At 38.8% G+C, this 19,840-nt stretch overlaps 1 protein-coding gene and 1 long non-coding RNA gene across 4 annotated transcripts in view; one reads left to right on the top strand and one right to left on the bottom strand.

The window, feature by feature from the left end:
* The window catches only part of LOC110284516, a 312,705-nt gene extending 297,507 nt beyond the window's left edge, over nt 1-15,198 (top strand). For both annotated transcript variants that reach the window (XR_002376957.1, XR_002376956.1), the window contains exon 4: nt 13,118-15,198. This is a non-coding gene — a long non-coding RNA (uncharacterized LOC110284516). The remainder of the gene's footprint in view (nt 1-13,117) is intronic.
* The window catches only part of Kcnn2 (potassium calcium-activated channel subfamily N member 2), a 394,099-nt gene continuing 387,052 nt past the window's right edge, over nt 12,794-19,840 (bottom strand). The window contains exons 8-10 of one of the 2 annotated variants that reach the window (XM_029472048.1): nt 18,204-18,212; nt 15,545-15,614; nt 12,818-13,401 (exon numbers count right to left, since the gene is read on the bottom strand). In XM_029472048.1, the coding sequence (XP_029327908.1) occupies nt 13,114-13,401; nt 15,545-15,614; nt 18,204-18,212 (367 nt within the window). In that variant the 3' untranslated portion in view covers nt 12,818-13,113. Of the gene's footprint in view, nt 13,402-15,544; nt 15,615-18,203; nt 18,213-19,840 lie in introns of both variants that reach the window. The other variant, XM_021150280.2, reaches the window with a different exon arrangement.

The raw sequence follows: 19,840 nt of genomic DNA, 5'->3' as shown, positions 1-19,840 counted from the left end.
GATGTGACTTAGCTCATACCTGTAACCCTGGCACTTATGTAAGATGTGACCTAGCTCATACCTGTAACCCTGGCACTTATGTAAGATGTGACCTACCTCATACCTGTAACCCTAGCACTTAGGAGGCTGAGGCTAAATGATCACCATTAGTGCAAGGTTACCCTGGGCTATATAGTTCTGTGCCTGTGTAGGTGACAGAGAGATGCTGTCTTAAAACAACAAAAACAAAGTTCTAAATTTGTAAACATTAAAGGGAGTAAAGTAGGCAATGTAAAAAAAAAAAAAAAAAACCCAAAGAAAACGACCAAAACCAGCAAATAAAAAACCTGTAATTATTTTTGTTTTATGTGACTATATGATTAGTTCATTCTGTTGAATTCCATAAAGGTTGACATTGTATCAATTTAACAGCATCTTTTGTAATTTTCTATTTTTCCCTTGAATCACATTATTCTTAAATGGTTATTTATTTATTTATTTATTTATTTATTTATTTATTTATACCAACCAGAATAACTTGTTCTATCATTTTATTTCATATAGCCTTTGTAAATAGAGAGAAACCAGATGGCTGTATTATGTTATAAAACTTACTTTCCATTTTCTTCTTTTCACGATGTAATTTCAAACACTGTAACTTGTATCAGGCCAATATGCTTTATTCTATTCTGGTCATCTTGCATTGTGCTTTCTCATTCACTTTTATCCTTACTTGCTGTCTTGTGGAAAATATTTTTATGTTCATATGTCTAAATGGTTTAATCAATTCAAAACTATATAATTACCTATATTTTCAAATACATCTTTTTATTAAGTGCCTTTGTTATTTTTTCCTCTAGAAATATAATCTAATTTTAAGATAGCATTGTACTTTCTGCTGATTTGTAAAGCCTCTGCTATTATTAATAAAAAGGAAATACCCCCTTGAGGTAGTTCTTTCTAGAAAGAGGGTACAGGATTCTTCTGTGCATATAAAGGGTTCCCAAACTTGGCTCTTACCTCGTCTAAAGCATCTGCCTTGTTTTCATCCTTACAGCTGCCTGACTTGCAAGCAGATTAGGACTTTGTCATTAGTATTCTGTCAAGGTGACATATAATTCTTTGAGTCATGAAAACATGTTTTATAACATGTGGTAGTAGAATAAAGTTAATGTTTCAAAGAAATGAAATAAAATTTACCTGATTGCAGTCAGCCATGGAGAATAGTAATATTTCTTTCTAATGTATATTTTCCTTTTCCAGATACAACAATAACAGGACCACATTAAAGCCTTTAAATGAATGAATTCACTGTTACTCTCCTCTCAGAGGTACTATGATTTCATTCAACACAAAGACAGATTCATTTTAGACTTCTATTCCTAAAGCACACTCAAGTATGAATGTTTAGCATAACAGCTCCACTTTAAATAAGAAGAAAGAAGGGGCCAATGGGATGGTAGAACTGACTTGAGTCTAACTCAGAATTATAAACCATCAAGTTTACATGCAGAACTCAAAGAGACAGGCATGCGCTTCTATAGTCTACTCTGAAATGACAGTTGGTAGCACAGGGTGCATTGGGCTTATAAGCAGAATAATGTAGACTGAAAGATTTTTTGTTTGTTTTTGTTTTTGGTGTATGTCATATTGGATGTTTTTCATTGAAGTAATTTTTGTAATTTGGCTCTTTTTAGTTATGACATATTTGAGATAGCTTTATATCCACATCTGTTGCCATCATTTATCAAAAACTAAGGGTCTGGGAGACAAAGTCAGCAGGGGAGGCGCTGGAGCTTAATTACTTGGGTCTTGCTTTGGACAGATAATTGGTAGTATTAGCTCATACAGGGGTGGCACCCCTGGCACTTGTTTGTAATCTGTTTGATTCTCTTGTGATTTACACTTAAACAATCAATATCCCAGGCTACATATGCACATTCTCTCTCAGTTGAACTAACTCACAGTCTTCAAATATTTTCATCTTTTAAGCTTACTAGTTGAGCACTAGACTTTCATTGATCTCAAATAATTTTATTCTATTAAATTTCTTTTAACAGTTTTGTACACAGATATAGTTGGTGTGGGGAAAGGAAAGGAGAGCACTTACTGCTGGTGGGAGTGTGAACTGGTTGCAGCTACTATGCAAATTATCGTGGAGTTCCTCAAAGCACTAAATTAAGAACTCTCATCTGACTCAGATATACCACTCCTGGGCATAAAGCCAAAGGGATCTACATTCTACCACAGAGATACTTGCTCCCATGTTTATTGCTGGTCTACACACAATAGTGAGGTAATGGAATCAGTCTAGATGTCCATCAGTGGATGAATTGATAATGAAAGTGTGGTGCATATACTCAAATGGAATTCCATTCAACTGTAAATAAAGATGAAAATGTGAAAATTGCCAGTAAACGTGTGGAACTGGAAGAAAAATTATACTCAGCTAGGTAACCCATGTTCTCATATGTAGTCCTAGATTTAAATTTTCAGATTTTTGTATTTAATTGGAATACCTATAGAAGCCGGAAACCAGAAAAAGGTCATCAGGGTTGGGGGCGGAGGGGCTCAAGGAAGTGGAGGTAGCATAGCAAAGGTGACATGATAACAAAGATGTCAGATAAGGGACATGTTAAAGCAGGGATTAGAATGGGTGTTGGGAAAGTGTGGAGAGCAAAGAGAAAGAGGGCTTATCGAAACAAATCATTCATAAGAAGTGATATGGAAACCTACTACTTTGTAATCCAACTAGAAGGAATGAATCAGGACTCCAATTGCCTGCACGGCATGAGAATGCTGTGTCCTAATGTCCTTGGATTAGTAAACAAATACCTGAATGGCAGGAGTAGGGTACCCCCTTAGGAGATATTGGCCAGAGATGCTTCCAGAGGCCCCTAAACAGTTCTTGTCATTTTCTTGCTCCTTATCAAGATATAAGACCCTATTGCTGAAATAACAATGCAGGTTGGGTGGAAAATACAGAGGAATCCAACTAAAAGTGAGCAGGAAGCTTCCTCTCTGCTACCCAGCTTTTATAGTACCAGAAAGTGTATCACAAATTGTCAGGAGACAAAAGACATCCATGGCATTACTCAGTCGTAAGCTAGATGAACTGTAATACCAACCTGCCAGGGGAGATATTCTCACTGCAATAGTGGCATGGTTGTTAAGGAGGCAACCATGCAATCTCTGAATTATTTTGAGCCCTGATTCTACAGTGGGGAGTTCATGCCTGATACTGTGAACTCATGTCAAAACTCATGGCTGTGGAGGACTTAGGCTCCAGAGGGGCGTTTACTACTGTTGTCTAGTATTGTTTAGTACCTAGTTCCCTCCCAGATACTTAAACCTCTAGAAATGCTACCCTCAGTCTTAATCACAGACACTTCTCTGCACAATTCATGGCAGTTAATACACATATTAATCACTGCTCAATGAACTGAGAGTAAGTGATGGCTGACTGTTCAGCCTTAAACAACTAGTCTTACTCAAACAGTTTTTTAAGTAATAAAATTGGCCAAGAAAAAAAAATTAGCTTGTAGAGAGTTTGGCGGTGGACACTTTAGTTTCATGGCGGGACTTGAGGACCATGAGTTTAAGTGTAGCCTGAGCTTAGTAGTGAGATCATGTTATATGAAAATAATAGAAAAATATTGAATAATCTTATCCTGTTCATAGGCTTGTGTTTTAGAGCAGGCAGAGTGGGAGTTCCCAGAAAACTGAATGAATTCATGAGAGGAACTTATTTCTTATATTAAATACACTTTAGTAATAGTAAGACACTTGCTGTGACCTCATCCACACGATAGAAATATACTTATGTTACTGCAAGGATTAGATAAAACTCGTCTCTGACAGATTTCAAAAGAGCCATGTCATGAAGAGAGACACAAAGGCCTTCCAAGGCTTGTGAAGCTCTGCGGGGAACAGTTATAGCAACACTCCTGCCGTCTGGCTTTCAAACTGACTGTAGCTTATGGCTACTGCTCCCTTTTTGTATGTGTGTGTTCAGGTTTTAGTAGGATCCGAATGGGAACAGGCTTCTAACACATCACATCTTCAGTCCTTCTAACTGATCTAACTGGATCACATCACTCACATTGCTATCACAGGAGCATGCACTTGAAGCATAACTGGAGAAATGGGCATTTTATGGGGTTGGAGAGTGCCAGTGTTTTAAAAAAGTCAACCTGGAAATGTGTGAAACCGTAATGTGTACAATATTTCTGGGTGTGCTGACATGACATATTGAACAGCAGCACTACAAAGCATCCGTCACAAGGACATGCAGTTTTTTCTCCTTTGCTTAACAAATTAGTAAAGACCAGCCCAGAATATGCTCTAGTAGTGATGACAGTGAGATGAGAGATGTCTATTGCTCTGTCCCTGCTCCTGTAGACTCGTCAATACCCTTCCCATAAGAATTTTGTTAAATAACCAGATGAATTGTGTTATGCAGTGGAATGACAGGACAGTTCAGTTGGAACACAGAAGTGACAATAGTATGTCATTATGTGGTGGGAAAAGTTGGAACTCAGGACCCACAAGGATGGATTTGGAAAAGGAATTAAGCCCTATTGTACAGCCTTTGGTGACCTCTCCAGCACATTTTAGTTATATTTCCAGAATCATACTTATGAATATACTAGAGCCACAAATTAGAGATGTGAAGCATCTTGGTGATATTCCTTCTGGTTCACAGTAGCAAGAGGATAAGAAAATAGATGTACTAATCCAGAGTTTAGAAATTTGTTTAAAAAATTAATTATATAGGTAAAGGGAAGGGATTGGATTTATATCCTGCATTCAATAGTGTTAGGAGCTACAAGAAGAAAGGCAGATAATGAGGATATTTAATCCTTGTGGCCTTGTCCTGAACATAGTAATTAAAAATAACTCCTGAGAGGAGGCTCCACTCCCAGGTGTTCTAGCATGCCCAGGATCTTAGGATCAGGGGTGAGTAGAACACAACATCTGCTCCAACACCACCAGGAGTAACTGGGAACAGAAGGATCCAGGGACACAGGAACACCGCCTGACCAGTGGCTTGGGTTCCTACTAGTCTGCCCTAGTTTACCTTGGGTACAAGCTCAGCAGCCAGAACCACAGACCCCAGAGGAGGCACCATTCTCAGCAAGTGCTCTAGCACACCCAGGATCCCAGGATCCCAGGAACTTGGTCACACCAGGATCTCAGGGTCTCAGAGGCAGCTTAACTCCAAGGAACTCTGGCACACCCAGAATCTCATGATCACAGAATCCCGAAATCACAGGATCACAGAAACAACTGGCTTCTGAGGAGTTCTGACTCAGCCAGGATTACAGGAAGGACAGGCTCCAGTCAGATATATTGAGGGCAAGCAACACTATAGAAAATCAGATGGCAGGAGGCAAGCATAAGAACATAAGTGACAAGAGCCTGCTGAGAGGAGCCTGATATAGCTGTCTCCTGTGAGGCTCTACCAGTGCCTGGCAAATACAGAAGTGAATGCTCATAGTCATCCACTGGACAGAGCACAAGGTCCCCAATGAAGAAACCAGAGAAAGTACCCAGGTTGCTGAAGAGGTCTGAAGCCCCATAGGAGGAACACCAATATGAATTAACCAGTACCCATAGACTTCCTTGGAACTATACCACCAACCAAAGAAAACACATGGTGGGACACATGGCTCCAGCTGCATATGTAGCAGAGGATGGCCTAGTCGGTCATCCATTGGAGGAAAGGCCCTTGGTCCTGTGAAGGCTCTATGTCCCAGTATAGGGGAATGCCAGGCCCAGAAATGGGAGTGGGTGGGTTGGGGAGCAGAGGGAGGGGGAAGGGGATAAGGGATTTTTGGAGGGGAAAGTAGGAAAGGGGATAACATTTGAAATGTAAATAAATAAAGTATCTTTAAAAGAAAAAAAGGAAGAAAGGAAGAAAGGAAGAGAGAAAGGAAGAAAGGAAGAGAGAAAGGAAGAGAGAAAGGAAGAGAGAAAGGAAGAGAGAAAGGAAGAGAGAAAGGAAGAGAGAAAGGAAGAGAGAAAGGAAGAAAGGAAGAAAGGAAGAAAGAAAGAAAGAAAGAAAGAAAGAAAGAAAGAAAGAAAGAACGAACGAACATAAGCAACAGAAACCAAGGTTACTTGGAATCATCAGTACCCAGTTCTCGCACTATAGCAAATCCTGGATACACCATCATACTGGAAAGCAAGACTTGGATCTAAAGTCATTTCTCATCACAGTGATAGAGGACTTTAAGAAGGACATAAATAACTCCCTTAAAGAAGTACAGGAGAACACTGCTAAACAGGTAGAAGCCCTTAAAGAGGAAACACAGAAATCCCTTTAAGAATTACAGGCAAGCACAATCAAACAGATGAAGGAAATGAACAAAACCACCAAGAAGCTAAAAATGGAAATAGAAACAATAAAGAAATAAAAAAAGGAGACAATCCTGGAGTTAAAAAACCTAGAAAAGAGAAAAAACATCCAGGAAACCCAGGACACAATGAGAAGACCAAACCTAAGGATAATAGGTATGGAAGAGAGTAAAGATTCCCAACTTAAAGGGCCAGTAAATATCTTCAACAAAATTAAAGAAGAAAACTTCCCTAACCTAAGAAAGAGATGCCCATGAACATACAAGAAACCTACAGATTTCCAAATAGACTGGACAAGAAAAGAAATTCCTCCTGTCACATAATAATCAAAACACCAAATGCATTAAATAAAGAAAGAATATCAAAAGCAATAAGGGAAAAAGGTCAAGTAACATAAAAAAGGCAGACCTATCAGAAGTACACCAGACTTCTCACCAGAGATTATGAAAACCAGAAGATCCTGGGCAGATGTCATACAGACCCTAGGAGAACAAAAAGGCCAGCCCAGACTACTATACCCAGCAAACTCTCAAATACCATAGATGGAGAAAACAAGATATTCCATGACAAAACCAAATTTACATAATATGTTTCCACAAGTCCAGCCCTTCAAAGGATAATAAATGGAAAACAGCAGCACAAGGATGGAAGCTACACTCTAGAAAAGGCAAGAAAGTAATCCTTCAACAAACCCAAAAGAAGATAGGCACATAAAAGTAATTCTAACTCTAACAATAAAAATAACAGGGAGTAACACCACTTTCCCTTAATATCACTTAACATCAATTGACTCAATTCCCCAATAAAAAGACATAGACTAACAGACTGGACTCATAAACAGGACCCAGCATTTTGCTGCATACAGGAAATGCACCTCAGTGACAAAGACAGACACTACTCAGAGTAAAAGTCTGGAATAAAAATTTCCAAGCAATTGGTCTGAAGAAACAAGTTGTAATAGCCATTATAATATCATATAAAATGGACTTTCAATCAAAAGTTATCAAAAAGGATAAGGAAGGACACTTTATTCTGGTCAAAGCAAAAATCTTCCAAGATAAACTGAACATATATGCTCTAAATGCAAGGGCAGTCACATTCATAAAAGCACACATCGCAACCCACACAATAAAAGTGAGAGACTTAGTACCCCACTCTCATCAATGGACAGATCATGGAAACAGAAACTAAAGAGAGACACAGTGAAACTGACAGAAGTTATGAACCAAATGGATCTAACAGATATTTATAAAACATTTCATCCTAAAGCAAAAGAATATAGTTTCTCCTCAGCACCTCATGGTACCTTCTCCAAAATTTACCATGCAATTGGTCACAAAACAGGCCTCAATAAATACAAGAAGATTAAAATAATCCCATGCACCCTATCGGATTTCCTTGGACTAAGACTGGTCTTAAATTCCAACAAAAACAAAGGAAAATACACATATACATGGAAACTGAACAATGCTTTACTCAATGATAACTTGCTCAAGGAAGAAATAAAGAAATTAAAGACTTTTTAGAATTTAATGAAGATAAAGACACATCATACCAAAACTTATGGGACACGATGAAAGCAGTGGTAAAAGGAAAACTCATAGCCCTGAGTGCCTCCAAAAACAAACTGGAAGGAGCTTACACTAGTATCTTGACAGCATACCTGAAAGTTCTAGAGCAAAAAGAAGCAAATATACCCAAAAGGAGTAGACGGCAGGAAATAATCAAACTCAGGGCTGAAATCAACCAAATGGAAACAAAAAGAACTATTCAAAGAATCAACCAAACCAGGAGCTAGTTCTTTGAGAAAATCAACAAGATAGATAAACCCTTAGCCAGATTCACTAGAGGGTACAGGGACAGTATCCTAATTAACAAAATCAGAAATGAAAAGGGAGACATAACAATAGAACCTGAGGACCAAAACATCATCAGGTCCTTCTACAAAAGGCTATACTCAACAAAACTGGAAAACCTGGATGAAATGGACAAATTTCTAGACAGATACCAGGTACCAAAGTTAAATCAGGATCAGATTAATGACCTAAACAGTCCCATATCCCCTAAAGAAATAGAAGCCGTCATTAATAGTCTCCCAAACACACACACACACACACACACACACATACACACAAACAGGACCAGATGGGTTGAGTGGAGAGTTCTATCAGACCTTTAAAGGAGTACCTAATAACAATACTCTTTAAACTTTCCACAAAGTAGAAACAGAAAGTACACTACCCAAGTCATTCTATGAATCCACAATTAAGCTTATACCTAAACCACACAAAGACTAAACAAAGAGAACTTCAGACCAATCTCCCTTATCAACATTGATGCAAAAATACTCCATAAAATTCTTGCCAACTGAATCCAACAACACATCAAAATGATCATTCAACATAATCAAGTGGGCTTCATCCCAGGGATGCAGGGATTGTTCAATATACAGAAATTCATCAATGTAATCCACTACATAAACAAATTCAAAGAAAAAACCCACATGATCATTTCATTACATGCTGAAAAGGCATTTGACAAAATTCAGCATCCCTTCATTTTAAAAGTCTTGGAAAGATGAGGAATTCAAGGCCCATACCTAAACATAGTAAAAGCAATATACAGCAAACCAGTAGCCAACATCAAACTAAATGGAAACTTGAAGCAATCCCACTAAAATCAGGGACAGGACAAGGCTGCCCACTCTCTCCCTATCTATTCAACATAGTAATTGAAATTCTAGCTAGGGCAATTAGACAACAAAAGGAGGTCAAAGGGATACAAATTGGAATGGAAGAAGTCAAAATATCACTATTTGCAGATGATAGTATACTTAAGTGACCCCAAAAATTCCACCAGAGAACTCCTAAAGATGATAAACAACTTCAGCCAAGTGGATGGATATAAAATTAACTCAAACACATCAGTAGCCTTCCTCTACTCAAAGGATAAACAGACTGAGAAAGAAATTAGGGAAATGACACCCTTCACAATAGTCACAAATAATATAAAATACCTTGGTGTGAGTCTAACCAAGCAAGTGAAAAATCTGTATGACAAGAATTTCAAGTCTCTGAAGAAAGAAATCTAGGTTCTGGGAAGATGGAAAGATCTCCCATGCTCATGGATTGGCAGGATTAATATAGTAAAAATGGGCCAGGCAGTGGTGGCACATGCCGTTAATCCCAGCAGTTGGGAGGCAAAGGCAGGTGGATTTCTGAGTTCGAGGTCAACCTGGTCTACAGAGTGAGTTCCAGGACAGCCAGGGCTATACAGAGAAATCTGTCTCAAAAAGCCAATAAATATATATTAAATATATGGCCATCTCACCAGAAGCAATCTACAGATTCAATGCAATCCCCATCAAAATGCCAAATCCTTCATAGAGTTAGAGCAATTTCCAAATTCATTTGGACAAACAAAAACCTAGTATAGTGAAAACTGTTCTTAACAATAAAAGAACTTCTGGGGGAATCAGAAGTCCATGCTGAAAGGAGCCTGATATGGCTGTCTTTTGAGAGGCCCTGCCAAAGCCTTACTAATACAGAGATGGATGTTCGCAGCCAACCACTGAAGTGATCGTGGGGTCCCCCGTAGAGGAGTTAGAGAAAGGACTGAAGGAGTGGAAGGGGTTTTCAACTCCATAGGAAGAACAACAATATCAACCAACCAGACCCGACCCCCCCTCCCCCAACTCCCAGGGACTAAGCCATCAACAAAGGAATACTCATACATCAATGGGAATTGAGGTCCTTGGTCCTATGAAGGCTGGATAGATGCCCCAGTGTAGGGGACTAGAGGGTGGGGAGGTGAGAGTGGGTGGGTGGGTAAAGGAACACCTTCATAAAAGCAGATGGAGGGAGGATGTGGTAGGGTGTTTCCAGGAGGGAGGGAAACCGGGAAAGGGGATAATATTTGAAATGTAAATAAGAAAATATTCAATAAAAAATAATTACCAGCACTGAGAGATCAATACCAGGCTCTGTAAAACTCTATAGATATGTGTCTTATACTATCCATTCTATATATGGGTAGGAGGTTAGATCTAAATGATGAACATTTTTCGAGGGTATAGGAGGAGGCAGAGATAAATCATGAATCCTGATTAGAGTCTACTTTATCATGTCAGTCTTTTCTCAAGGCTGGACAAAGTTTAAACAAAACAACAAAAACAAGAGGGTTAATATCAACTCTAAGCAATAGCTTGTTTTTCAGTGCCCATGCACTGCTTACAAACATAATGGCTGGATCATTCCAGGTACTTTGCTGAAGAGCCTCTTGGAAAACGGCCATGAAGAAAGGAGAAAATAAGGAGAAAGGCACTGAAGGTTTCCAAGTTGAACACCACTTATGCATTTGGCTTGTCTTCACTTCCTTTTTTTTCCTAATGGCTAGCATAGACACATTGTTTGCATAAGAAAGTCGGGGAAGTTACTGAAGAGGAAAGTGCCTGCAATTTATGATGATATACATTGATTATAGAGAAAGAGGGCAGAGAGTGGCCAGCCAAAAAAGCAACAGAACTCAAAATTTTACTGAGTATTCTGAAGTGCGCACTGCAGACGTAAGACTCTCTAAGGATTCCACCATTTGAAGAGTGATTTGATAATGCCACATAAAGGGAATTTAAGAAAGCAGGACCATGGCAGGCATGTCTTTTGAGTGGATGGGTCTCTTGCCTCTTTTAAGTTGTGACTATTTTGCACTAAAAAAATAGGAAAGATATGTCTGTCAGTCTTCATATACTTTATACAAAGGGATATAAAGGTGAGATTAATTTGAAGCACAAAAGAGTACCCAGTCCCGAGAGTGATGGTGCAGAGGAAGAAAATGGACAGAACACAATGCAACCTAAATTTAAGCTCCCCTTTTCTTTTTCTCTCCACAACAAGAGAAGCAATGTATTATTTTTGCTACTCTCTTGGATTGCCAACTGATCAGCTGAGTGATAATTAAACTTAATTATGTCGAGTCTGATTTTAGTCACCACAGAGGTAGAAAACACAAGAATTAACTACATCAATTACAAGAACATACCGTCTTTTCAAAAATGTTCTCCCTTTTTTTTTGGTGTTTGTACCAAATATTTGCTATATTCTTGTATGCGATCCAAAATATACAAAAAGACAGTTTAAACGCATCTATGAATGAGAAATCTTGATGAGGTAAGATGTTGACATTTGTTTAACTCCACAGCATGTATCCATAAGCAGTGTTATCATCTCTCTTTAGAATTAAAAGACCTTCCAGGCCTTGTCTTCATCCAGCATAGATGTAAACACATAAAGAGAAAAGGACTGGTTTCAGCAACTCTGGATAGTTAGTAGATAAGCAGACTTCCTGCTGTCTCAAATACTGTACTTGCTCTTAGATGAAAGCTGATTTTTTTTTTGAAATTATAGAGATTAGAATGGGAAGGTTTTTTTTTTGATTGAACTATGCAAAGCAGATCAAATACATAACTCCAGCTTTTGTTAAAGAAGAAAATAATAATGCTTGAAACTCGCAACACCGTGAGTTTGACCACAGAGGAGATAGGGCCCACAGTTAGGAGGTGAGCATAAGAACAGACTTTTATGAAATGAATACTTTTCAGGCTCTGACCAATGTAAGCAAGTTGTTTTCAGAGTGTGTAACAGAGGCTGTGATTCGTCACAGTGTACTGGCCCTGTCACTTCATCTCAGTTCTTCCAGCAGGGTTTGGGAAACAACTCTAAGTGAGAGAATTCCATGTAGTCCCCTCAGCCCACTCTTTTAAAACTTAGTTTCTTCTTATGGTGACTTTGCACTGCACTTGCAGCCTTAACTATCCAGCTCCCATCCCCATATCAGTCTTGATATAAACATGGACCATTTGTGACATTTACCGTATGTCATTAATAGAGTCCAAGAAAGGACCATATGTTAGGAAGGGATGGGTCTTGCTCATGTATATTTATTATTCTGATAGCAATCTACATACTGATATATAGATATGTGGATAGATGTGTCTAAGGAAAATACTAAAGAGTATTGCCTGGGACTTTCATGGTAAATGAAGTAGGAAATTGGAAACCACTAGTTTAGCCCCGACATTATGCAACATGAGTTCACAGATAGTGACGTCCTTTCGTGGTTCTGTCGGGTATATTTGCCTGTAAAATAGGAATAATCATCCAAAGCCTCTCTTCCCCTTGTTTGCAAATGTCCTGATAAAACTGTCCATCTTTCCAGATCATTTGGAAGCAAAGTACACAAAAATAAACTGTCAACTGAAAACAGGGTGGGGGCAAAAGTCTTGCTATTAATATTTCAGGAAGGAAAATCCTCACAAATAAGAAGTTGGACAGTTCAGTCTTTTTCACACCAGGAGAAATTTGGGAAATCAAAGTTATCAACATGGAACAGATAACATGGTACCCTAAAACCAGTGTGAGTGGGGCAGTTATAGAGACAGAAAGAGACCAAACAAATGTGTGCAGAAATTAACTTTTTTTTTATTATATATCATATAATGTAGTAGTAAAGTTTGTTTGAAGTGCATGAATAAAAAGTTAGTGAAATTACAGGAGGAACAATCTATATAGCAATAATTGGTGCATTCCCTGTGCATCTGAAAGAAAAAAAAAGAGTTTTCACTCATATTTTGGCCTAAAACTTAGTGTTCAGGTTCCCAAGATTCTGACATCAGAACCCGGATAACGCTGATTAGAACCATAGGGGCTTTACAATAAAAGCTAAAATATTGACCATATGATGGCAAAAAGTCTTATTTTGTGGTTAACTTATTCTCTTCTAGCTACTCTCTGATGAAGTTGGTGGCGCTGTGGAGGAGGACCGCCGCCTCCTGGACGAGGACCGGGAGCGCTCAGCATTGTAGGAGACATGCTTGTCGTAGTTCTCCATCTGTGTCTCAATGAAGTCCCTTTGCTGCTGTCTGATGGTCTGGCTGATTAGCCCAGGGAGGGCGTGAATGCTACCAATCAAAGTCTCTAGTTTTGTTTCCAGGGTGACGATCCTTTTCTCAAAGTCTTCACTCCTTTCGTTTAAGTCGGAAATCATGTCATACATGATATTCTGGGTCTGGAAAGCAAGAATGAGAAGATAGAAACAGAGAAGGAAGAGGCTTAGTGACTTTTGCCTCAGAAGCGAACTGTCAACTCTTCAAGCTTCAGCACTGGCCTCTTGACAGGTGTGTCAGCTAACAGAAGAGTTTAGGTCACAAAGCAAATTCCATGTATCTACATCCCGTGTATCTACATCCCGCTTTATTCCACGTATTTTTAATGCTGAACTTTAAATGCATGATGACAGACTAGTTGTAATTTAGAAGACGGTGTAGTGAAATGACCAATGGTTTGAGGTAGATTGAGGATGGAAATGTTTCAATTTAATATTTATGTGTGTTCATGATTCTTATACAAGTTAGCATATCAAATTCATTTTTCAACATGTGACATTGCAACATGGCCAATTTTTATGGTAACAGATTTAAGGAAGGAAAAAAATAACAGTAAGATGACAGCGAGGTGTAAAAACATAACAGAAGAGTAGAGGTTAAATGTAGGATCAATGGGCTGGATCAGGTAACTTAGTAATTTAAAGCAATCAATGCACATCTTCTGCTGCCTTATGTTTCAAATATCATATCTCTTTTTGTTGACTCTAACCCAAAATTTCATAGATTAGATGTAAAATAATATGAACCCTCAATAAGTTCAATAGTGGTGGTGGATTCTAAGTTACTAGTCCAGGGCTGGGGGTGAAACTCAGTGGCTAAGCATTTGCCTAATGGGCACAGAGCACTGGGTGTGTACTCTCTGCACCATGCAAGCAAACATTTACAGGCCACCTCACTGGGATGATCTGAAGGACGCATATGCAATGCTGTCTTTGTACAGAAAACTGAAGTTATCTCTATCAGAGGCAGTCATGAGTCTGAGCCTTGGTTACAGTTCTTGAAATAGTTACTTGAGGGGATTCCAAGGCTCAGCAGCTCAGAGCAAGGGATAGAAAGGGGGGGCTGAGATGATGGGAGAGATATGCTCCACCCAGTCTACTGCCACCTTTCCCTAATTCCAGACCCCTTGGGTCTCTTGTACTTCATGTCTTTCCTGTATCTCTTCTAGCTTCACAGCTGTTTAAAGATGATAAAGGAACCTACAGAAGGAGCCATTCAGAACCCAGGCATTTTGTTTTGCTTGAACCACAGACACAGGGAGCCCTAATTTTAGCTTTACTACATTCTTGGGAAAACTGAACAATATCTGGTCATTAGAAAGATACTGAACTCTTACGGCATGCTTCCACTCATGGTCGGAGTAAAGATGGCACTACATAAACAACTCAAATATATTTTACCTTGAATATACCTTTGATGTATATGAGTAGTACTGGGGATGACAAATGTTGAATTTTCACAGACTATATACTTGAAGATTTAGCAAAACCAGAATATGATTTATTAAATATAAAACAGGGTGCATATGACTTAGTGTTGCCTCTGCCAAAGCAATTGTGCTAAAAGGCAGAACACATCCATACTTCTATTCTAGAGTCTCCTTTAGAACTAGCTGAACAGGATGTAATGTTTACACAGTTGATAAATATTCATATTTCCAGAGTGGCTGTTACTTATGGTGGAACAATAAAAAAAAAACAGATAAATCTTGTAAATGTGACAAAGAACTAGAAAACTATTAATGTACTTGTTAAAAAGAAGCATGATTGTTAAATAATGGAGAATGCTAGAAAAATGAGTGAGAGAGAGAGAGAGAGCGTGCACAGATTTTAGCTTCGAATATAATTTCTGGGATTTTAAACCATTCGATTTATATAGGTTTGGGCTTGCTTAAAAATATATAAACTAGAATAAGAATTACGAGTTCTATTTATCACAGAACCTCATTGTCATGTTCAAGATATAGTTCTGTCCTCTCGGGGAAGAGACATCATTTCATATTCTACTAAGGGATTTTATGGTATTTCCAGTGTACTCCCCTATGGAAGATTTTATCATTGGAGTTGTATAATGTACATAGGAAATGAGCATATGAACTCAGCACATATTTTAGAGAAAAAAAATGTTTCTAGGTTGGATCACCCTTTCAGGGTGGTTTGATAGATTTGTTAAGTGTGTGGCGGCTCCTTTGGAATTACTGCTCATCACTCTGCAGTGGTCAGTTTCAAAGGGTACAACCACAAGGGCTGAGCCCATCAGCGTTACCTTTGCCAGATCCACTAGGGTATTTGCTTGGTCATTCAGTTTCCTCTGTTCCATCTTCACACTTCTTAATCTAAAAGACAGAATCTGAAGTTAGAAAGGTCTCCCCACGTTTCCCTGGCTGTGTTACTGCTTTCAAAGGGCATGCACAAAATCCACAAGAGCAAGTAACTGCATGGAAAATGCCTTGACTATTTGGGGGGTAAAGTCCACACTGGTTATGTATCTGGTACAATGAGAAGCATGCTTCCCCGACACCGCAAAAAAGAAAGGAGAGCAAGAGATGAGATGTCCTCAGGACAACCATGTACCAGGTAAGTTGAATTCAGGAAGACTCATAAGGATTTAACCATATGAGAAAAAGCCAAAACATTCCTTAAAGCCCCAGTATCATGACAGATAGACATAGGAAGAAATATGCAAAGCAACTGGGATTTCGTCATGTTGAGCAATGGACACCTTCCTATGCCTACGTGACTAGATACAGGTTATTAACCCTGTTTAGTCTGAAATGAATTGGGTTAGGCATTTGAACCTGATGAGAACACAGTGATAAGTGAGATTCTTGTTAACAAAAACCACTTTTATTCAACCAGCAGCAAGATAACTCAAAACATATCATTTTCTTACCCTACTTCCTTTGGCTTTACCTTAAACTGACATTGAATTGGAACAGAGGCCAGACCGTTTCTTTGAGAGAATCTCTTTTATCTTCTATGGTAGATTTTGTTTGTTTTGTTTTGCTTTTTATGGCAACGTATCTGGTAGGTAGAATTTTTGTTTTTAAGGTTATTTTCAGTTGTTTTAATGTCATTGCATGGATTTGATGGACGGTCACAAGGCCACTCTTTTAAAAAGCCATTTTTTTTCCTAAATGAAAACCCTTACTATTCTTTCACTTATTTACTATAGTACCATAGTAAATATTTATTACATTATTGTTATAGTCAACAAATTAAGAGTTTACAAGACAAAGGTGGGTTACTGTTTCATAAGCCAGCTATCCAAAGTCTGTCTCCAAAATAATAAATCAGTAGCTTTGAGTTATTTGTGACAAAGAAGAATGAAAATCCATGCTAACCTCACTTTGGTTTTGATAATCATTCACTAAGTATGGTTTCAATGAATGAAGAAAACATTTTATACTATTTAATTTAAATAAGATATAACTACATAAGTGAAATAAAAACTCACAGGGCAAGATTTTACTGTCAGGGAAATTCTCCTAAGATGTTTATAGTACTTAGTGATTTCGTCTTGCACTTAGGACAGTCAGCAAATAGCTGAATCTACTCCACAGAGAAGATACAGCTCCTGCCAGCTCAGAGTCTAAAGGCTGACCACCTGAATATAGTCTTAAGCAATATAAATTGGTTCGGATTCATCTGTCCATTGCTGTTTGTTCATTCAAAACTTGGAACCAAGTTAACTGGCTCCATTGTATGTTATCATAGAGATAGAGTAAGTTGTAGTCTGAAAGAAATCTACAAATACATATTTAAATTCAATATATTGTTGACAGAGTTTTCACTGAGAACCAAGAAATGTTCTAACTCTTAACTTCTACCTTTTGTAAAGCAGCAAAAATCAAGCCCAAACCATCTTGACTTTCTGTGTGTCAGCAAGGAGAAGGACAGTAGGAAAGCTACAATGTCAGCTGGGGCCTCCACTCTCACTAACCCCAATTTGACTTTGTTCTTCAAGTATGGAATGGAGGGTTAGACTAGGACCATAGTTGGTGCTGGAGGTGTCATTAAGTGACATGCATTGCAAATGAGACCTTAATGCTAAGACATATGGGAAGACAGCTTTCCACAGTTTTAACTCTCAAGAATATCTGGGTTATTGCAAGAAAGAGTGTCAGGTAGGCCCTGCCCTGTCTTTAGCTCTTGACACCTGCTTAAAATGTTTTTCATAGGGGATGGGGAAGGTCTTGGCTTAAGAGATTTCTAGCCTATGGCTAGAACTCGATATCAGCTTTAAAAATGACAGTTGATGCCAATTTACTTATTGCTGTAAATGCTACCTTTTGTGATAGGGACTTACACCAAGTTTTCTTTTAAATTTTAATAATGGACAGAGTTTAGAGCTCTGGACCAGATAGCTCCAGCAATCTATGAATAAAGACTCTTGTGCTTTGTAAAACAGGAGGAGGTAGAAAGTGGTGGTTGGTTAGGTAAATGTGAGAACTGTTTCAAACGTAGTGGAGCCCAGTGTCCTTCCTTCTGGATTTCCAAGCTACATCTGACAGTAGAATTTTGCCCGTGGTATTTATTACTAATCTAGACAGCTGACATAGTAACCCTGATTGGAACTCCATTAGCTTTTGGGACTTGTCTTGTGGTTGCCTATCACGGGCCTGCCTTCCTAGACTCTCTAGATAGAGGAGGGCAGACAGAGACCCTGCTCAAGCTGCAGCTGCCAGAATAAAAGGTAACATGCACATGTATAGTACACTTTTTTTTTCCACAAAAAGATTAAGAAACAGATGTTGATTTCTTCCTTGTGAACTTCACTTATCACAGGAAAAGATCATGATTTTGGATCACATTTCCATAGCAGCAATCAGACTACCAAAATTCACAAATAAAGGAATCTGCTGGGTGCATGCAGCCAGTAGAGAATTCTGCAAATGTTGAAAGGAACAGCTCACACAACTTACTTCCGAGCTCTATTTTCATTTTGTTGAAATAAAAAGACAAAACAAAAGAAAAGAAACTGTGAAGTATTCCGGAACACAAGATAACATAAGGCGGTGTTCAGTTGTGCACTGGGGGCTCGATTCGTCAGCTGGAAGACCCTGCGGGATCTTGATATTGATTGGCACTAGACAATTCATCACCATCCTTTGTTGCCACTACACTCTGCCTACCTGAAAGCACTTGGCTTCCTCTTAAACCAGAGTTCAGAAGGAAGAACGTGCATAAAGTCATGTTGGCCTCTTCACACTTGGTGTTCAAGGGAATAATAGGAAATAAAGGCTTAGAGTGATAGGGATAATGACTCCTTGGAAGGGGGAGCAAGTCTTTTCTATATCGGGGCTATTCAGAATCCCCTCTAATATAAATTATGCACATTAGCTTTTTGGCTCTAGACAAATTCATGTTGATTGATGGATCCATGGTTGAGACAGAAGAATGAAAGAGTTAAAGCTGCTATCAGAAAAAGGGTTGAGAGTTAGAGAGAGAACATTTCATGGCATCGAGTGATGATTCAAAAAGACAAACACATTACCGAAAAGAGGGCACTGGCCTAGAGAGTTTAGCATCATCAGAGGCTAGAGAGGTCACTTGTTGGGAAAGTGGCCATAAAATATGGAAAAGAGAAAGAGTTGAGCTAGAGATGGCTGGCTGAAGAGGAGAGAGCAGCGAAAGTTGCTCCCAGGGAGAAGTGGAGAGGAACAAAAGCCAGACAAGCTCTAGCAAATGGACTAGTTTTTGTTCAGCTAGGAAGTCCTGCTTCAGGCAGTGCTTGGCAGATGATGCTAAGATACTCCTGAATCAAAACAGTGGGCAGGGAAGGCCTGGCCCTGAGGAATCGAGCCCTGTGTGCTGTCTTTCAAAATGTTACTCTACATCTTCCAAAATGAAGTTAACATGACAAGTGATTGCGTACCATTAGAATCCTGTAGCCCAGCCCAGCCCTCCTAAATGAACTTACCCTGCTGTAATTGTTCATAAGCCTCAAGTATCCCCCCACAGCAAAGGAAACCGAGTAATGCCCAAACTCTTATAAAACATTTCTGAATGTAATTGGATTGCATCAAATTCATCTGCTTTGGATGTCCACATTGCATATTTTTAAAAGGCAAGAAAAGGATGAGAATGGGAAATGTCTGATGGAAGCGGAAGAGTAACAAGGGGTGGCTCTGTCACACTGTCCAGAGCAGCCAGCTGAAGAACTCATAGAAGCACCTCCCACGGGCCCCACTCATCAGGCTAACATGTCCCATCAGGCAGATTTGCCACTTGTTTTGGGACATTTCATGAAAGCATCTTGCTTCTAGAAAGATTGTTTTCATACTATTTTGTTGAAAAAAAGAAACCTATTGCAAAGTTAAAAGATTTTGCAGTGAGTAAATACCCACACAGTATCCCATACTAGTGTGGATGTATTTATATAACTTGAAGCACATGGCCAAATAAATTAAATAGCCACCACATCCACATGGTTCCAGGACTGCATTACTAACTTCGTTGGCACATGCTTTGGAGTTTTTCATTGGAAAATTAATCAAAAAGGCAAATCAAATGTAGCTGTGCTTTAGGTATTTTCACCGACAGGCACACAAAATCCTGG

Source organism: Mus caroli, chromosome 18 (genome assembly GCF_900094665.2).
Source record: "Mus caroli chromosome 18, CAROLI_EIJ_v1.1, whole genome shotgun sequence".
Lineage (NCBI taxonomy): Eukaryota > Metazoa > Chordata > Mammalia > Rodentia > Muridae > Mus > Mus caroli.
The sequence above is the reverse complement of the archived record's forward strand: the minus strand, read 5'-3'. Positions and strand labels throughout refer to the sequence as shown.